This window comes from Hippoglossus stenolepis, chromosome 12, assembly GCF_022539355.2.
Source record: "Hippoglossus stenolepis isolate QCI-W04-F060 chromosome 12, HSTE1.2, whole genome shotgun sequence".
Taxonomy (NCBI): domain Eukaryota; kingdom Metazoa; phylum Chordata; class Actinopteri; order Pleuronectiformes; family Pleuronectidae; genus Hippoglossus; species Hippoglossus stenolepis.
The window spans coordinates 10,139,366-10,155,378 of NC_061494.1; the positions used below are offsets into that span (position 1 = coordinate 10,139,366).

Here is a 16,013-nt window from a genome sequence, read left to right on the forward strand (position 1 = left end):
ATGGATTTCAAGTTTTTAAGGGCATTTTCTAATTATATTTTAGCATTGGCTGCTGGAGAGAAAAGCAACAGCGTGCAGCTCATTTGATCTCAAACAGCTTTCTGCTTGTTCATGACAAAGAGAGACATTTTGGGAGGATTTCTGAGTGGGTCTTTTGTATTTTGGGGCTGTAGGCGGCACATTCAGCAAACTGGTGATGGACTTAAACATCTACGGACCCAGTTTTATCTCCCAAGGAAACCAAGAACCCTCACACCAAACTGTCCGTTAAGTTGTTGGGGACTTAATTTAGACGAACACTGAAGGCCCCTGGACCTGACTTTGTGAACTGTAGTAAATCTTAAACGTGCACAATGAGAACAGTGCGGCACTGATTCCAATCCATAGGAAAAGGAACAAACACTGTGAACAAAGTGGATGAATTATGACAACTTGAAAACTAGATGCAGACCAGTGTAGTGAGCAATGAGCAACAGGAAGTGAAGCACATGGTCTTAAAATCAGCCAAACAAGAGACCTTGACATGTTGTTTTTAATGACATGGAAAATAGAGAATCATCTGTGTAGCAGAGTATTTACATTTTCTTTTCTGATTTAATCATTAAAATCATCTGGAACATAAGAACTCAAACAGGGTCATGGAAGCACAAAAAGCTTCATCATTCTATTTACATGTTAATCCTCAATTGCTTTCTCATTTACACTATAAACAATGTTTACATTTTCAGCTGTATATGTTTTTTTGCTTAATTCTGTGAATATCATGGATTTTTGCTTAATATAAGCAGGTTCAAATGTTTTTTGGTCACAAATATTAAAATTTACTTTTTGCTGCTCTGCTGAACATCAACATATGGTGGAAAATCAACCAAAAATATATACTTTATATGAAATATTGAATTATAATACATATGTAAACTGTACGTGTTTTATAACATTATAAAGTAAACCTTTCACTTCAAGAACTCTATTTTTATTTGACCAACAGAAAAGTGGATATTTGTTTGATTGAAAAGATCTTAGATTAATTCAAGCTCCCTGAAAACATCTCTATCCCAGCACCCTCCCATCAAAGGGACGGAGGTGTGACAGGGGTCCAGGATGATGGGATTCGCGCGTGTGGAGAGGCGTCATACTGAGCTGTGTCATGCACATCTGTGGCTGCGCCGCTGTCATACATGGAAGAGCCAGAGGAGGGCACTGTGACTGAGTGAGCCAGGCCTGGGTAGTAGTTGCTGGACCCTCGCAGGACCTGGGATGTCAGGCTGTTGTTTAAGTCTCCATTCTGGGACACGGGGGTCAGGGGTGAGTTACTCACTGACCACAAGCTGGTGTACTGACTGTGCAGAGAGATGGACAGGAAAACATCTCACTCATCTATTCTTGGAATATTTTTTCAGGTACGTACAACAACAAGTTTAAAACAGAAACATTGGTGAAGAGATGGACACTGCATCCATTTAGGAATAAAGGCATTTTCTTATTTTTTTCTTGTGTATGGTTCCTAACTGTTTTTAATGTTGAGTTGAAGCAATGAAAATAAATAAAGAGAGATTACACAAACCTAGAGTTGGCACCAGAGGTTGAATTGTGGGCCATGGGCATCATGCTGGAGTGTGATGGCATCTGCAGACTGGACCAGTTATCATGGTTTGAGAGCATGGACAGACAAGCTGATGAGTTATCGGAGTACCCAGCTGCAAACAGAAGCATTGGGGTTACGGAGGCGTACAGGTCACAAGTGGTTTCAAATGTGTTCGTCAGAAACCAAACCCTCTATCACTACACCAGTTGTTTCTCAGATTTGTATCTCTGATAGCAGCAGCTATGACAGTCAAAGGTGTGAATCTTCTGGCCGTACATTCCTCTTCTGAAGCCAAGCCATTTACAGCTCTGTGGCTCCACTCACACAAAAGCCAGAGGAATGCACAACATTCCTCACTCTGCAACATTTGTTTGCGTTTCTTGTTAATAGCCGGGGAGGAAGTGGTGTGATTCCTGAATGCATGAAGGTGAAAGGTGGAGGAGGGCACTCACTGGGCGAGTTGGTCCGATGGGCGTACCGGCTGGTGTACGGGGCAGAGCGGTGGTTCCTCAGGGTGGAGTAGCGTTCACAGCCGTGGGATGGTGAAAGGGAGATGGGACCCCCAAACTGGCCATGGGGACTGGCAGGAGGGCAGAGGGAGCCTGTGCCAGGAATAAACCAGCCACCTACTGGCTCCACAAGAGAACAGACATGATGGGACCATTTGAGCTCTATATAAATTACCTGTCTGAAAAACATGACAAATTGGGGATAAATTATAGTGTACACTTACATTGAGAGTAAGTTGTTTGTTGGTTTTCATTGGCATCTTCTCTGATGTCTCTGGTATCACTTCTGCAAAAATACAATAAGACATAATTTAGTTCTATTAGACAGATTGTTAGACTCAATTTGTTTCTCTCATCCTGCAAACTACTTCACATGTAGTCTTACCTCTCCTTTGAATCCAGGAAGGCCTTGGCAAAAGGATTGTACTTTATTTTAAGAGCAGTTACCTAAAACCACAAAATAAACGACAAAAAATAATCAGGATAGTGTTGGCATCATTAAACTCACTTAAGATCCAAATTCAAAGCGTGCGTAAAATTACGCACATCATTTACGCACATGCAAGAAACATCGTTGTTATAGAAGAAGTATTTTTGAATATGCGTGTTTATAAAAATGTCATAATACTACCAACCTCTTCGTTTTGGTATGCTGTCACTGCAATGAACTGTGTCTCTGGGAAAGAGTGGCTGGTGATCATCCTCCTCGGGCCTCCGACGCGCACGATGTGGATGCGTGGCTCGTATTTGTGTAAGGAATTTAACATAATCTGAAAAACAGCGCATTAGAACACATAGACATTGTTATTTCGTATTATCGAGTTATATTTTTCATTTCGATTTTTATTAAGAAATCAAACATTATCTGAAAGAAACCTGCCAAAAAAAAAGTACAACTCGTCTCCTCACCTGACCGCCTCCGTTGAGTTTGTTGGTGAGTTTCACTTTACTACAGGAGACCGGAGCTTTCATCCAGTGCGCTCCGAAGTTTGGGGAGTCTGGGTGGATGTACACGCAGCTGGGAGTCTGAGGCTCAGGCTTCCCTCCGGGGACCCACTCCCCGTTCACGTATTTCCACCTGTGGTTGTCCGCAGACACAAAGTCCAGCAAAAAAGAATACATGGCGTTCGGGTCCAACCCGGACACGTTGACTTTCAGCACAGGAAACATGCGCCTTGATGAAAAAAAATAACAGAGTAAAAGTAACACACATTATATTCAAAGTGTGGTGCTCAGTATGTTTGTCAAGATGTGATATCTTTCCTCGTGCTTACCTGCCGTTCTTCGTCACTATCATTTCATTTGTAAGATCCTTAAATTTCTGCCAAAGCTCGTTCTCATCCAGGGTCACCTTCAGCTCCCTCTCCGTGGGGTCGCCCTTCTCGCTGCCGGCCTGCAGCTCACTCTCCACCGCACTGAGGAGGTGGTCCACCCGGTAATTGCTGGCCTTCCCGGGGCACTCACCAGCGCCTGAGGCCATCCTGTCCAACAGCTCCAGGGCGAAATATTTGTGATCTCGAGGTCAGTTAGAAATAAAAAATAAATCTGCCTCTGTCTCTATCTTCTTCTTGTGTCTCCACAGAAACAAATCCTTATCCGAGGACGTTCACTGTCCGAATATATAGAGAGAAGAGGGAGCTCCATGTCAGGATGGGTGTTTGGAGCAGAGGTGGTTGGCTCGTCTCCTCTTTGATCTTTGCGGGCTTGTTGCTGATTGGCTGGGAGCGGCCATATCACTGCGGTCCACAGGATGACAGAGAAGTGAATGGAGCAGTTGAACCTACTTTATTACATCAACCTGTAAATATTGACACTTAGATCAAAGTCACACCTGCAGAAGCTAAACCACTAGTCTGACTGTCCCTGGTCCTCCTTCAGTGCCGCAAGGATTACATTTGTCTCTAATCTCACTTCAGCAAGTTTATTTCTTGTGCCATCGAGCACTTTCCAAAACACTATTGATAACACATCTGGGTGACATAGCTCATTTCAAGATGAACATGGCCACTGCTGTTTATTATGAGTGTCTCTGCATGCACTGTCCTGCAACTTTAAATTCTCAAACAACATCTTCATTTAAATCTTAAAATAGTGACCAACAAATAAACCATTTACTGCTGATTGTTTGAGGTTTTCTCAAATCTATGGGGAATGGTTTTACTGATTAAAAAAAGTTATGAGTCAATCCAATGTGGTTAGGTTAGAATAACTCAGACAAGGTAAGTCAGGAAGTATTGAGACACACTAAAGCAGTGTTGGTTTAGGTTTTTTCATTGGATTGTTCTTAGATAATTCCTGTCTTGTGATTTTATACATAAAATGTGATAATATGTTATGGAAAAAAAACAGCCATTAAAGTGTCAATAAATAGAACAAACTGCTGGCCATAAATTATCATCAACTTGTTTAATACAAATAATAATAATAGCTAATATTATGTAAATAATAATTGTACATTTTATTTATATAGCACTTTTAACAATGCTCAGACACTTGCAGGGAAAGCCAAGGAAAATAAGATAAAAATAAATATAACAAAAAAACACATTGTAGTCACACATTGAAATATAAATTACACATCATAATCACTCTTTAAAAACGGTTTTAAAGAGGTGTAGTTTGTGTTTATATACTTTACATGTTGTTAAAGCGATACTTTTATTTTAGATAACTCACACACGCATTAGGTCTTTACTGTGTAAATTGTGCCAAAACCAATGAAAGAGATGACATAAGAATTTTTAAAATATACAAAAATAGATAGATACAGATAGTTGCTATTTTAGTATGTAATATGTTTGTATGACAGTATAAAAGTGTGTAATATGGGTTAATCACGACATGGACAAAAACGGGACATATTCCTGATAAAAAGGTGCTGATTTCTTCAATGATCTTTGTCTTCTGTGTAGTTCCTCCACAGTTTAAACCCACGGTCGAGGATCTAAAGTGAGAAGAAAAATATATATATATTAAAAAATAAATCTTTAGAAAAATTACCTCACTGTAAGAAATCATTTTACCTGTATGTGCTTTTGTTGACACACATCCTATATGGATAAGGGATCAGGAGTTTTCCGGCAGCACACTGCTGTGTCCAAAACCAGAGTCTCAAAACAACAGAGGCTGCCAAGAAAACACCATGAAACATGCCAAGTGAGAATCACTCCTCTGTCTCCAACAAACAAATAAAAAAACAAGGTTTAGAATATTTGTTTTCATGCACCTGGACAGGGTCATTCTGTTCAGCTGTTGGGGACATGGAGGTTTTCTGGACACTTGTTGGCTGTTTCAGGCCACAGAGAGGTGGCTGGTTGGTTTGGCTTGTTTTCCCTTGTTTGGGGTTAATACCTGGAAGAACCTATGGAAGAACAAGAGCAGAAAAAACCTATTAAGAAAACACATGAACTCATTTACATCCAGATAGGTGGTGATGTGGTGCATCAGCGTCACGCTCACAAATAACCACTGTATGCAGGTAATTATATTCGGTGTGACCTGTTTCCATGGCGGCTTCCAAAACAAATAAAATATAAAGCTTACAAACATTAAATGGCAGATAGCGTGTGACAGCTATGTGTTAGCTTCCATAGCGCCCTGTGGTGTTGTGTTGTGTTGTGGCTGGTTTGGGTTACTAACCAAATCTTGGACGCCTTTCTCCTCCTGCCAGCACAGTGAGTCTCTCTCTCTATCCAACAGTCTGGACCAGAGTTCACAGCAAGCAGAGAAAAACAAACCCCACTCAGTTTAAAGAGCAGTTGAAAGACTTTTTGACGACGCTCCTGATCTTCTGTCTCCTCACTGAACCGTACTCAAAAAATCCAATTCAAACTCATAGAAAGGGGATACAATCTCAGGACTTTGCTACAATACCAACCTTTGGGAAAAAGCCATGTTGGTCAAGCAAAGACGATGCATTTGTCTCAGCCGTCTCAAGTAAATCTCTGCTCTCGTGCTCTGCTCAGGAATCTCAGGTGTCTGGTTCGAGAAAAAAAGTGAAGTATTGTCATGTGTCAGTGTGTGGGAAACCACACACTGTCACCAAAAGAGGCTACGTTGACCGCTGACCTACCAGATCAGGCATCTTGCTTCGGAAGTTCCTCATAATGTTGGGCTGCAGAGTTGCAAATGTGGGGGCTTTCATCTAAAGGTGGCACATATTACATTCATTTATCATTTCCGTGTCCATTAATCGTCAAGTAATTTAAAATGAGACACCCCTGGGTATGAGCTGAGATAACCACTGGTGTAAAAGTCAGAGGTGTCATAGCCAGTGTTATTTCCCACAGTCCTAGTGTCCCGTTTGGTGCCTTTCTCTACTTCTCCAACACCCCACCCACTGCTGACTGTCCCACTTGGCCACTTCCTGATGGGAGACTGCAGCACTGTGAATTAACGTTATTGCTCTATGGTAGCAATAGATCTCCCAGCCCATTGCCTCTTCCATCAAAGGGTAAAATGCAGGTGCAAGTCAAGTAAACACATACAAGCATGTATTCACTCTGCTTCTTTTTAAAGATTAAAGGACGATCACAGATCAATCCAATCCCGATCAACATAAATCACTTTATGTTCCTGCTCACCATTTTGTATAACATGCTATGGACTCAGTTTTGTTAAATCAACTATGCAGCACAAAGGTATAATGTGCCTGATAATATAGCTTATGAGTGTAGATGGATTTGCAAAATCTAAACTCTTACATATACAATATAATGTTACAACATATTACTTGAACATAGCCATGTAAATGACCATAGAGTTGAGCTAACACCTTGTGATTCCTCCATGTTAATGTCAGGGAAATAAAAAAGTAGATTTGTGGCTCAAGACAAACAAGATCTTAGAATATAGATATTTACATTTTCTACCTTAACTTTATTCTTTCAGGAACTAATAAGTGAAGATGCAGCCTGCGTCAGGACAATTAACCTATCACTCAGATAATGAAAAGATAACCATGTTAAAAATAAAAGTACATTATACTTATCAGAACAATATAACAAACTCAGGACATATATGTTATGAAGGTTGTGGTCCCCTGACTTCACCACATTCCAACTCGTACGTACAGTATGTACTATAGGTGCCTCACAAACACTCAAAGCTGGACAGGGGTGTCAGGCCTCTCTGGCCGCGGTGAATCTGAGACGTCAACTCAAAAAGCTGCAGTGAGTAATGTTTTTACCAGTCCTGTCTGACTTCTGTTTGCCTTCCACTGCTCTCCCTCCACCCAGGCTCATCCTCTGTTTGCTCAGGCCCAATTTGACACAGAGGTGAGAGGAAAAATGAGTCCTGCGTGCTTGTCCGTATGTGCTCAGCTCAGCACCTGAGCATAACCTCATCTCGCATCTGACTTTTCTTTTCCAGCCTCTCCCTTCATCATTGCTATCGTTGTAAAGATTTGCAATAAATGCTAAGCTAAGACCTGGTGGCTGATGGCATCTTGATAATTCCTGCACAGAGACAAGAGTGGCCCCCACTTTATTTGATGTAAGCTATATCGCTTTTTCAATAGACTGATATAAAGATGAAGTCTCCGCTTCCTCCCACTATCCATGAATGAAGCCAAAAATGCTGCCATCTTGCCAAGGCTGTAGTCATGAAGTGAACCTTTGGGGGGGACCAAAATCTCACAACTCATTACTAACACGAGGTGAATGAGGTGTATGCTCGAAAATAGAAAAGCAAAGCCACAAGCGACACTCATTAAAATACGATGCATCCGCCGCTGTTTTTGTTGTGCTTAAAGTTACATTAATAATAATGTAATGTAATAATAAAGTTAGTGCTAGCATTAGCTGGGAGAGCAGAGCCGTATACAGACGTTAACAGTGATGTCATGACGTGGCTCTTTGAACGGCACTGGCCTGTGGAAAAGCAACTGTGAACCAGCACTAGCACCTGTCCGGAACTGGAACCTGGTTCGCGATGGTGGAAAAGGGATATTGGACAAACCGCATGCAGAGCGGCCAGAAACAGTATATGGGCTGCACCATAATTCCTTAATCGTTCAAAGTTTCATAGTGACTATTTTGGATGGTCGTGCTTTTTTGCTTGTCGACAGTTTTATTATTATTATTCATTAAAACATTGGGGGGGACGTGTCTCAGCTGCCAATGATGACACATTTGTCTGTCACAAAGGATGAGGCCCCTAAAATTGAGACACAGTTTATGTCTTATTTTTTGAGGGTCATGGGGGGCTAAAACCAATCCCAGCTGACACTGGGCGAGATGCGGGGTACACCCAGGTCGCCCTCCAGTCTATCACAGAGAGACAAACAACCATACACGCCAAAACTCACTTCACTAGAAGCAAGTTAAGTCTCTAATTAACCCACCCTGTATGTCTTTGGACTGAAAAAGGATGTCAGAAAACTCAGAGAACACCCACACATGCAAATTTTACACAAAAGGCCCTAGCCGGCTGCGATGCAACAGTTTGAATGACTGCACCACCAAAACTGCAGAATGAGAGGAGGCCAAACTAGATACAAAGGAAACACTTTTAATCCCACATCGATCCATGTCACTGCTGATCAGGGTGGGTTTAAAGAGGCAGTTGAGTGAACACTGCTCCAGGTGTGTTTGCCTCTCACTGGCCTTGTTAAGTGGGATTACTGCCCCTGTGGTTTTGACACCGACCTTGGGAAACACTGGCTCAATTGCATCCTTCTCCTGGCTGCCCCCGAAGATCAGCTCAGTCGAACTCTCTCCTGGACCAGACCATTGCTCTAACAACCTACACACACACACACACACACACACACACACACACACACACACACACACACACACACACACACACACACACACACACACACACACACACATTTGTAGTAAGTTAGTCTCAAAGAAAACGGTGTCATCCCCTCACAACTGTGTAAAAACCCGTTTATCAGCTTTCTTGCTGCCTTGATATGTGACCTGCACACAAAATGTCGGCTTGTTAATATATTCCTAACGGTGTGCTACTTCACAGGAGCAGCCATATTGTGGTGCTGCTCACAGCCGATAACACTGCACACTCGGGTGACAACACACTTTGTCTGCTGGGTGCAAACTGGCTGCAGGGAGGTGTCCTGAGCAAGGCAGCGTTTACTCACAGGACAGTGCAGCAGGTAGCAGATCTATACAAACCCCATGTGCTGTGCAGGATGCAGGTGGCAGGAATGAGGAGGAGAACCTCTGCACTCATACATGCACACTATTAGTGCTGACGTGTTGACAGGTGGCGCTGTAGAAGCTTGAATGTGGAAAACTCCAATTACTCTTCAAAGATGTTGCCCTGCAGGTTCCTACAAAATAGGAAGCGTTAGCTCCAGCCCCGTCTTATGTTCAATTTCTACTCATTGAGGTCAATTTATAGTAATAGACGTGGTACGTTCTGGTAAATTTAATTTTGCTGATCGGTACTGCTTACTTGTGAAATTCAACATGTTGACGGGACTATGACCAGATGGCCACAAATATAGAGAATTATAGCCTCCACTTTCCAATAAATCACAGCAGCTAATAATAAACGTATAAATAGCCTCAAACAGGACAGATTGGAGAAATTTGCTCATTACTTATATAGAAAATAGCCAAGGTTTTTTCCAACTCCATATTTTGGCTTCAGCTCTAATTGCTTTTATTTTGGGTATTTCTCATGGAGGCGGGGAATGCGTTCATGGCACAGGCGGGCTGGGTGTGCGGTGGGTGGAGGGGTGAGCTTCTGTCTCCATGTTTGTCTGTGGAGTGGTGCGATTTCACACTGATGGAAGACTTGTCGGCGCAGGTCTTCACTCGCCTTCTTACCAAGCTCCTAATGTCCCCAAGCCAATGTGCAGCTTCACAGTGGCAGCCTCGTACTAACATCATACATGCTCCTACTAAACACCGCTCAGCCCTAATTAACAGTATGACACTGTTCTGTTATACATTCACAGCATGTAAACACATAGGACACAGAGGCTGAGGAGAACAGGTGCAAACAGTGAAAGCGGATCTGAAAAAACCTCATTCTGAGTTTAATTTCTTCACATTAAAACAAAAAACAGTGGCACAGAATAATTCTGAATTGTGTATTTTAAACTTTGCCTGAATGTAATTGCCTGTTGTTGTGTTATTGGATATAGAGACACAATAAACAGCCCAGCCATGCAGGAAAGGTTTCTAAATCATTGTTTGAAGGTCTTCAAATAAAAAAGATTATATATGGAAAAGAGGGTTTAAATAGTTTAAATTTTGGGACACTTGAAGTAGTATTTAAAGTGAAATTAAGCGGAGTTAGCAGATAAAAAAGGAAGTGCTGAAAGTTTAAATTTGAAAAAGGGCTGAAAATTTTATTTCAAGCTCTGTGAGAAGTTGAAATATCAGTTGATTTTAGGAGAAAAATGGAGCTAGAAGCGTCAGTCTTGATGGAAATGTGTAGCTTTTTGTGTATGTGTAAGTTAATGACCTAAAAGACAATGTCAATTACGCATCAGCTGAAGTTTTATCCTCAATAAAGGTCCTAAAGCTAAATAATATTGTTTTTATAGCAGGTAGAATACTTAAAGCACATAACTAATGATGAGTGGAACCACAAACAGGCTCTCACATTATCTCTCCACTTTCCGCAAATGGAGCTCTGTTTGCCTGGAAGCCCATAAAGCTTTAAAAGAAAAGAAACTCTCCAAACATTTTAACATCTGCTCACAGTGCTGGCATGAAGTGACACCACCGGCCAAATTGCTATATCTTTGTTGTAGTGGACATAATTACGACATTCCCCCCCCCCCAGATGATGTTTGCGAGAGTCGGAGCGGAGCGTCCCAGTGGGTGACGAGGCTGCGCAGCACAGAGGTCAGATCGGTGTTTGGCCCTCTCACTTCTACGTGAGTACTCAGCTCTCTCCTGCAGAAGGGTGCGTGCTAAACAGGCCTCCAGTGGAGTCTGTGTTTGCACTCGAAGGCAGCGCAAACAAAGATCCAGAGTTGAGACCAGAGGCCTCTGCAGCTGAGTGCCATCTCCAAAACCTAAACCTTTGAAATGTAAAACCCCAGATCTACTAGAGGTCCTCAAATAGAGTGAATATACTATAAGCCTTTCATTAACATCTGTTTAACAATGATGAACATTTAATCTCCTCAAAAACCATGTATGTACGGGTTCATACATGGTTTGAAGCTACAATTATTTACATTTATTTATCTACTTGATAAACGTAGCCACTGAAATATGTTTTTGCAGGAGGAAAAATTATGAATATTCATAGTGGTCCATACAGAATCTGGTTAAAAATAAATGCAGACTTATTGAAGCGTAGATAAACACAACCTGGGACAGCAAACGTCATCCTCCTCTTCTCTATCCTCAGCAGTGCAGGGGTGTTTTTTTTCTGACGTCTTGCTTTGAGACGTCAAATCCGCTGCAGACCTGCTTTCCAGCACTGTTAACATTAAGACATCATAACATCACATGAATAGTCTTTCCACGTACTGCAGATCTAAGATGAAGACAATCTAAAGTTTTGTTAATGGAGCTGAAACTTAACTCTTTTTCTGGACATCCTGCAGACTTCTCTGTAGCTGTGATGGGGGACTGTTATACTTGATGCACGTGTAAAAGGCCACCAACTCGTGGTGGGTTCTCAGACGCCCACGCTCCACTAATTGCTTCTGCAGGTCAAAGATCTCAGAAAAGAGTGTTTTGATGAATGTTATAATGAGGAATGAGACATTTTGCTTTTGGTGTTATGACACTTTCGGTGATCTACCTGGTAGTAGCTGGTTTTAGGGAGAGACCTGAGATACGAGTCATTGTGCTGCAGCTTGGAGACGGCCAGCTTCTTTTGTTTCTGAGCGGAGAAGAGAAGAGACGGCGGCAGACAGACGGTCAGAGACAGGAAATGAGGGAATAGAGATCTTAAAGTGAGCCTCCCTTGTTTCAGGGGCTGGGAACCAGAGCACACACAACAAATGAGAAGTAAACACACAGCCACAGGAAGTCATTCAACTGCAGCAAGGACCAATTAGGCCCCAGCAGGTGTTGTTGCCTCTGCTTTGGTCCTGCCTCACCGCCATGTCTGTGGCCGAGCCGCTCCATCCCAGTTAAGGAAAATTTGCTCAGCAACTTGAAGCAAAGGATTCCAAGTGGAGGGTCTCTAAAGTCCTTTATTGTGCTGTGTCTTCATCCCCCCCATCCCAAGTGCAAGTCATTAGAGGGGACAATTACAGCCTCCTGAAGGAGCTCAGCTTTTATAGGAGGGGAAGATAAGACAGGATCTCTCTCATGTTAGACCCCCTCCTCTCTGAAGCTTATTGCTCTTTTCACACCCACTTAGGACAGAGACAAAAAAAGTCAATCACAGCGGAAGGAGAAATATGCAGAAAGAAAAATTAAGAAAGAACAAAAGAAAGAAGAGTGTTCAAGAGTTTAAGTATTTTTTAAGAATTCACAGATTTAGAAAGAAAGTTCAAGTTCCCAGTTTTAAAACTAAATGTGTCCGTCGTGGATTTTAAATTTCAAGTCAGGCCAAAATTTGATTTTAGAAACTGGGACATCAGAACAGAAAAATCCCTTGCATTTCTATTGCAAGGGATTTTTGTCAGTGACAAGTGACAGGTGCGTCGGAGAAAAGAAAGTGGACAAATCATAATATTTTTCCATAATGTTTGGCCCAGAAATTGAAATATGGAAATTAATGATTTCCAAAAACGTCAACCTTGAAAATCAGGCTTGGTGTCGATATTTAATCGAGCCTGAATTGAATTCATTACACGTCTGTCCTATCAGATCATGATCCAATTAATATGTCCAGACTGGAACCAGCAAGTTAATGTTTGACTAAAGCAAATTCATACGATAGTTACTAATATAGTCAGAATGATGAACAGGGTTTGAGTGTATTGCTGATAATGTGCAGGACATTAAGAATGACAGGATTAAGTTCTATTATCATGTTGGAGATGTGTATTTTACTCCAGGAATAAAAGTGAAGGTGTTGTAGGTTCTGTGTTGTTGTGTGTTAGAGCAGAGATTCAGTTTATTGCAGAGATAGTGGCCTGTGGGTCCTGCAGCAAAATATCTGACCACTCACTGTTATGGTTTACTTCAAAATGTTCTTACTCTAGTTACAAATGTAAATTCAACATTGGTGTAAATCCCCCAAAATGACATTTAAAACTGTCAACACATGAAGGAAATAAACTGTGTAAAACAACTGTGCTGGGTTGTTTGGTTTGAGCATCATGATGTGATGAAGTGAAGCCTCATTAACTCACCACATGAACAACGCAAATTTAGAGTCAAATACTATTCATCTCAATGAATCGAGCTCCGCATGGATTCCAGTAGAAATGTGTTTTTTCCACACTAACTAGTGGCAGTCTGGCCTTTGGGTAGTGACAACAACACCAACCGTATTTTCATTCAGCTCTAAATGAAGCAGACCCCTGTTATTGTGTGTTTGCGTAGCGCCTTAACTACATCTCTGGTCTCATAGTGCACAGAACACATTCTTTTGTGTGTGAGTCATTTTATTTGCCATGTGAGTATTAATACAAGCTCGTGTAAGTCTGCAAGCCCTCTGTTACTGTTGGGAAGATGCATCTACTCTAGATGCATCTACTCCCCCCTGTCCTTCCTCCTGATGTGTGAACACTTACTGACCCCTGGTGTAAAGTGTTAAGACTGGATAACCAACCAGGCGAGAAATCTCTCATTTATTTATGTCAGATGGGTTTGACCTGATTAACTCCACAAAGGAGGTTATGTTTCCACACCTGTACCGATTGCCACAAAACTTGGAGGAAGTATGTGGGTCAGGGAAGAATTCCTGGGGTGTGGATCCAGATCAGGGGGAAGATCAATAATTTATTGTTATCACTTTGACAGTGAGATAGGGTGTTTTTCAACATTTTCCCCGATTTCTCAAGGGAATAATTCATTGAGCTAGATGAGAAAATCTAGGTAGAGTTAGGTGAATGATATCTATGAGTGTGTGACATTTGGTGCAGCTGGAAGAGGACTCTCTTTTAAAAGGACTCTGACAGAGGTATGAGCTGCACTGAGCACCTTTCTAATCTGTTCTGTGTGTTATTCAAGGGCCTCGTGTCCAAATCTACTTATAAGAGCTTTAGTTTATATTGCACTCATATAGTTCATATTTCTAAGTGAACTTGTTGAATAAAATAACCCAAAATAATTATGACACAGAACCCTGGGCCTGGTTGTTTTAAATTAAAATGCTTTTACTTTGATTATGGTGTGATACATTTTGTAGGCATAACAAACTGGAGAAAAATATAGCACTACAGATAATAACAACTTACTTTTCATTTGAAACCTTTATATGTGAATGTCTGTCGCTGCACAAGACGTGAATAAAGTTTCCTAATGATTTACCTGCTTTGATTCGTGCTCTGACTTTGCCCTGAGCTTCTGGTCTCTCTGCTGCAGCAGCATTCTCTGTGAGTGGACCTTGTCTTTGAGCAGAGCAGCGTAGCGACAAGACAGAGCATCTCTGAGACGGTGCATGTTCCCGTATGCCTCTAGATGGCGCTGGAGGATAAAACCAAAAGGAGACGTTGAAGGAACTGATGGGAAATAAGGTGAAAGGAAGTGTTACTTAAGTGTGAAGGCAGAGAGCAGAGTGTCAGAATTGATTACAAATAATGACATAATCACATTATAGATTGTGTTATTGTTTCTTTGTGTTAGTACAAATATAATATGTATCAACCTGCTCCAGCTGAGCCTGACGCCGGACTCTGGCCTCTGGGTCTGAGCTGCAGTCCTGCACCCCCTTCTTCCTCCTCCAGGGATCAACTGTCACTTCATCCCCTGCCTATCAACAGGGGGGGGGGAGAAAAACAGTTTAGCTGGTTTTGGAGAGAATCCGTCAGCTCGCCTGAGTGAAGATTAAAAAAAGAATGCATTTCTGGTAATCCCTCTCGTCTGCCGAGAGCATCCTCCCACACAACAGCCTGACTGTGTGTTCCTGCAATGCTTAAAAAAAGAGGCCCAGAAGGAAATACGCAGGATTAATAAAAACCCACCTCCTCTCCTACAAATCCCTCACCTTGCCTCATCTTCTGCTCTTTATTGAATGCCTGTAATCTCAGTACGATGAAGAATGACAATATAAGGATATTACAGAGGGGACTTTCAGGGACAGGTTTCACTACTACATCTTGAGGTATAGATGTATCCCAGCAAAGAGAAGAATATAAGATGAAAATAAATGTAAAATGTGAAGCATGTTACAAAAGAACAAGATTTATGGGAGTAGAATGATGCACGTCAAAGCAGATTGACTTCAGAAAAACCCTGAGCTCCATTCTCACTTTATAACCCTTAAGATGGAGAATAAAACATTGAGCTTGATGTTTTATGGGAGCACCGTACTCTGTGATCTGTCTCCACTCTGAGGTCGCCCTGTCCCTGGGAAATGTCTCCTTCCTAACAGGCCGCCAATGAATGACCACATTACCAGAGTTTATGGCCCGAGTCTGTTCAGGAAGTGTCTGTTTTGTCTTTTCTCACAAGAGCTACAGGACACGCAGGATTGATCAGTTTCTGTTGCCACAGTGATGCTGTGGTGGCGCAGAGAAGACGACCTGCAGATCTTTTTGCTCTCTCTCTCTCTCTCTCTCTCTCTCTCTGTTCTGTGCACAGTGTCAGTGACGGGCTCAAGGCAGCATCCATCTGTGCCTCGCTGCCACCGTAAGTCAGTGGAGGATAATGCTGCAGCACGTCACTCCTCCAGACTGTGATCATGACACTGCGGTGAGGTGGACACAAGCCTGCAGACATTTCCTTTTCACTCCTGTTAAGGGAGTAAGACATGAAAGACACGAGAGGCTGTGGGTGTAAACAGAAACAGTTTCCAGCTGGGTAATGAAAACATAGAGATCTGCAGCAGGGATCTAATATAAAGAAACAAAGAGA

At 41.9% G+C, this 16,013-nt stretch overlaps 1 protein-coding gene and 1 long non-coding RNA gene across 2 annotated transcripts; both read right to left on the reverse strand.

The window, feature by feature from the left end:
* Positions 1-569: 569 nt before the first annotated feature.
* Positions 570-3,574, reverse strand: tbxtb (T-box transcription factor Tb). Its single transcript, XM_035172916.2, has 8 exons — positions 3,369-3,574; positions 3,004-3,268; positions 2,730-2,864; positions 2,480-2,541; positions 2,319-2,380; positions 2,038-2,214; positions 1,565-1,697; positions 570-1,340 (listed from the first exon to the last, which is right to left on the reverse strand). Exons 1-8 carry the CDS (start codon positions 3,572-3,574, stop codon positions 1,070-1,072), a joined length of 1,311 nt encoding a protein of 436 aa, XP_035028807.1. The 3' UTR covers positions 570-1,069.
* Positions 3,575-4,996: 1,422 nt separating this feature from the next.
* On the reverse strand, positions 4,997-5,256 carry LOC118118623. Its single transcript, XR_004697982.2, has 2 exons — positions 5,118-5,256; positions 4,997-5,038 (listed from the first exon to the last, which is right to left on the reverse strand). It is a non-coding gene; the product is annotated as an uncharacterized LOC118118623 (long non-coding RNA).
* Positions 5,257-16,013: the final 10,757 nt, after the last annotated feature.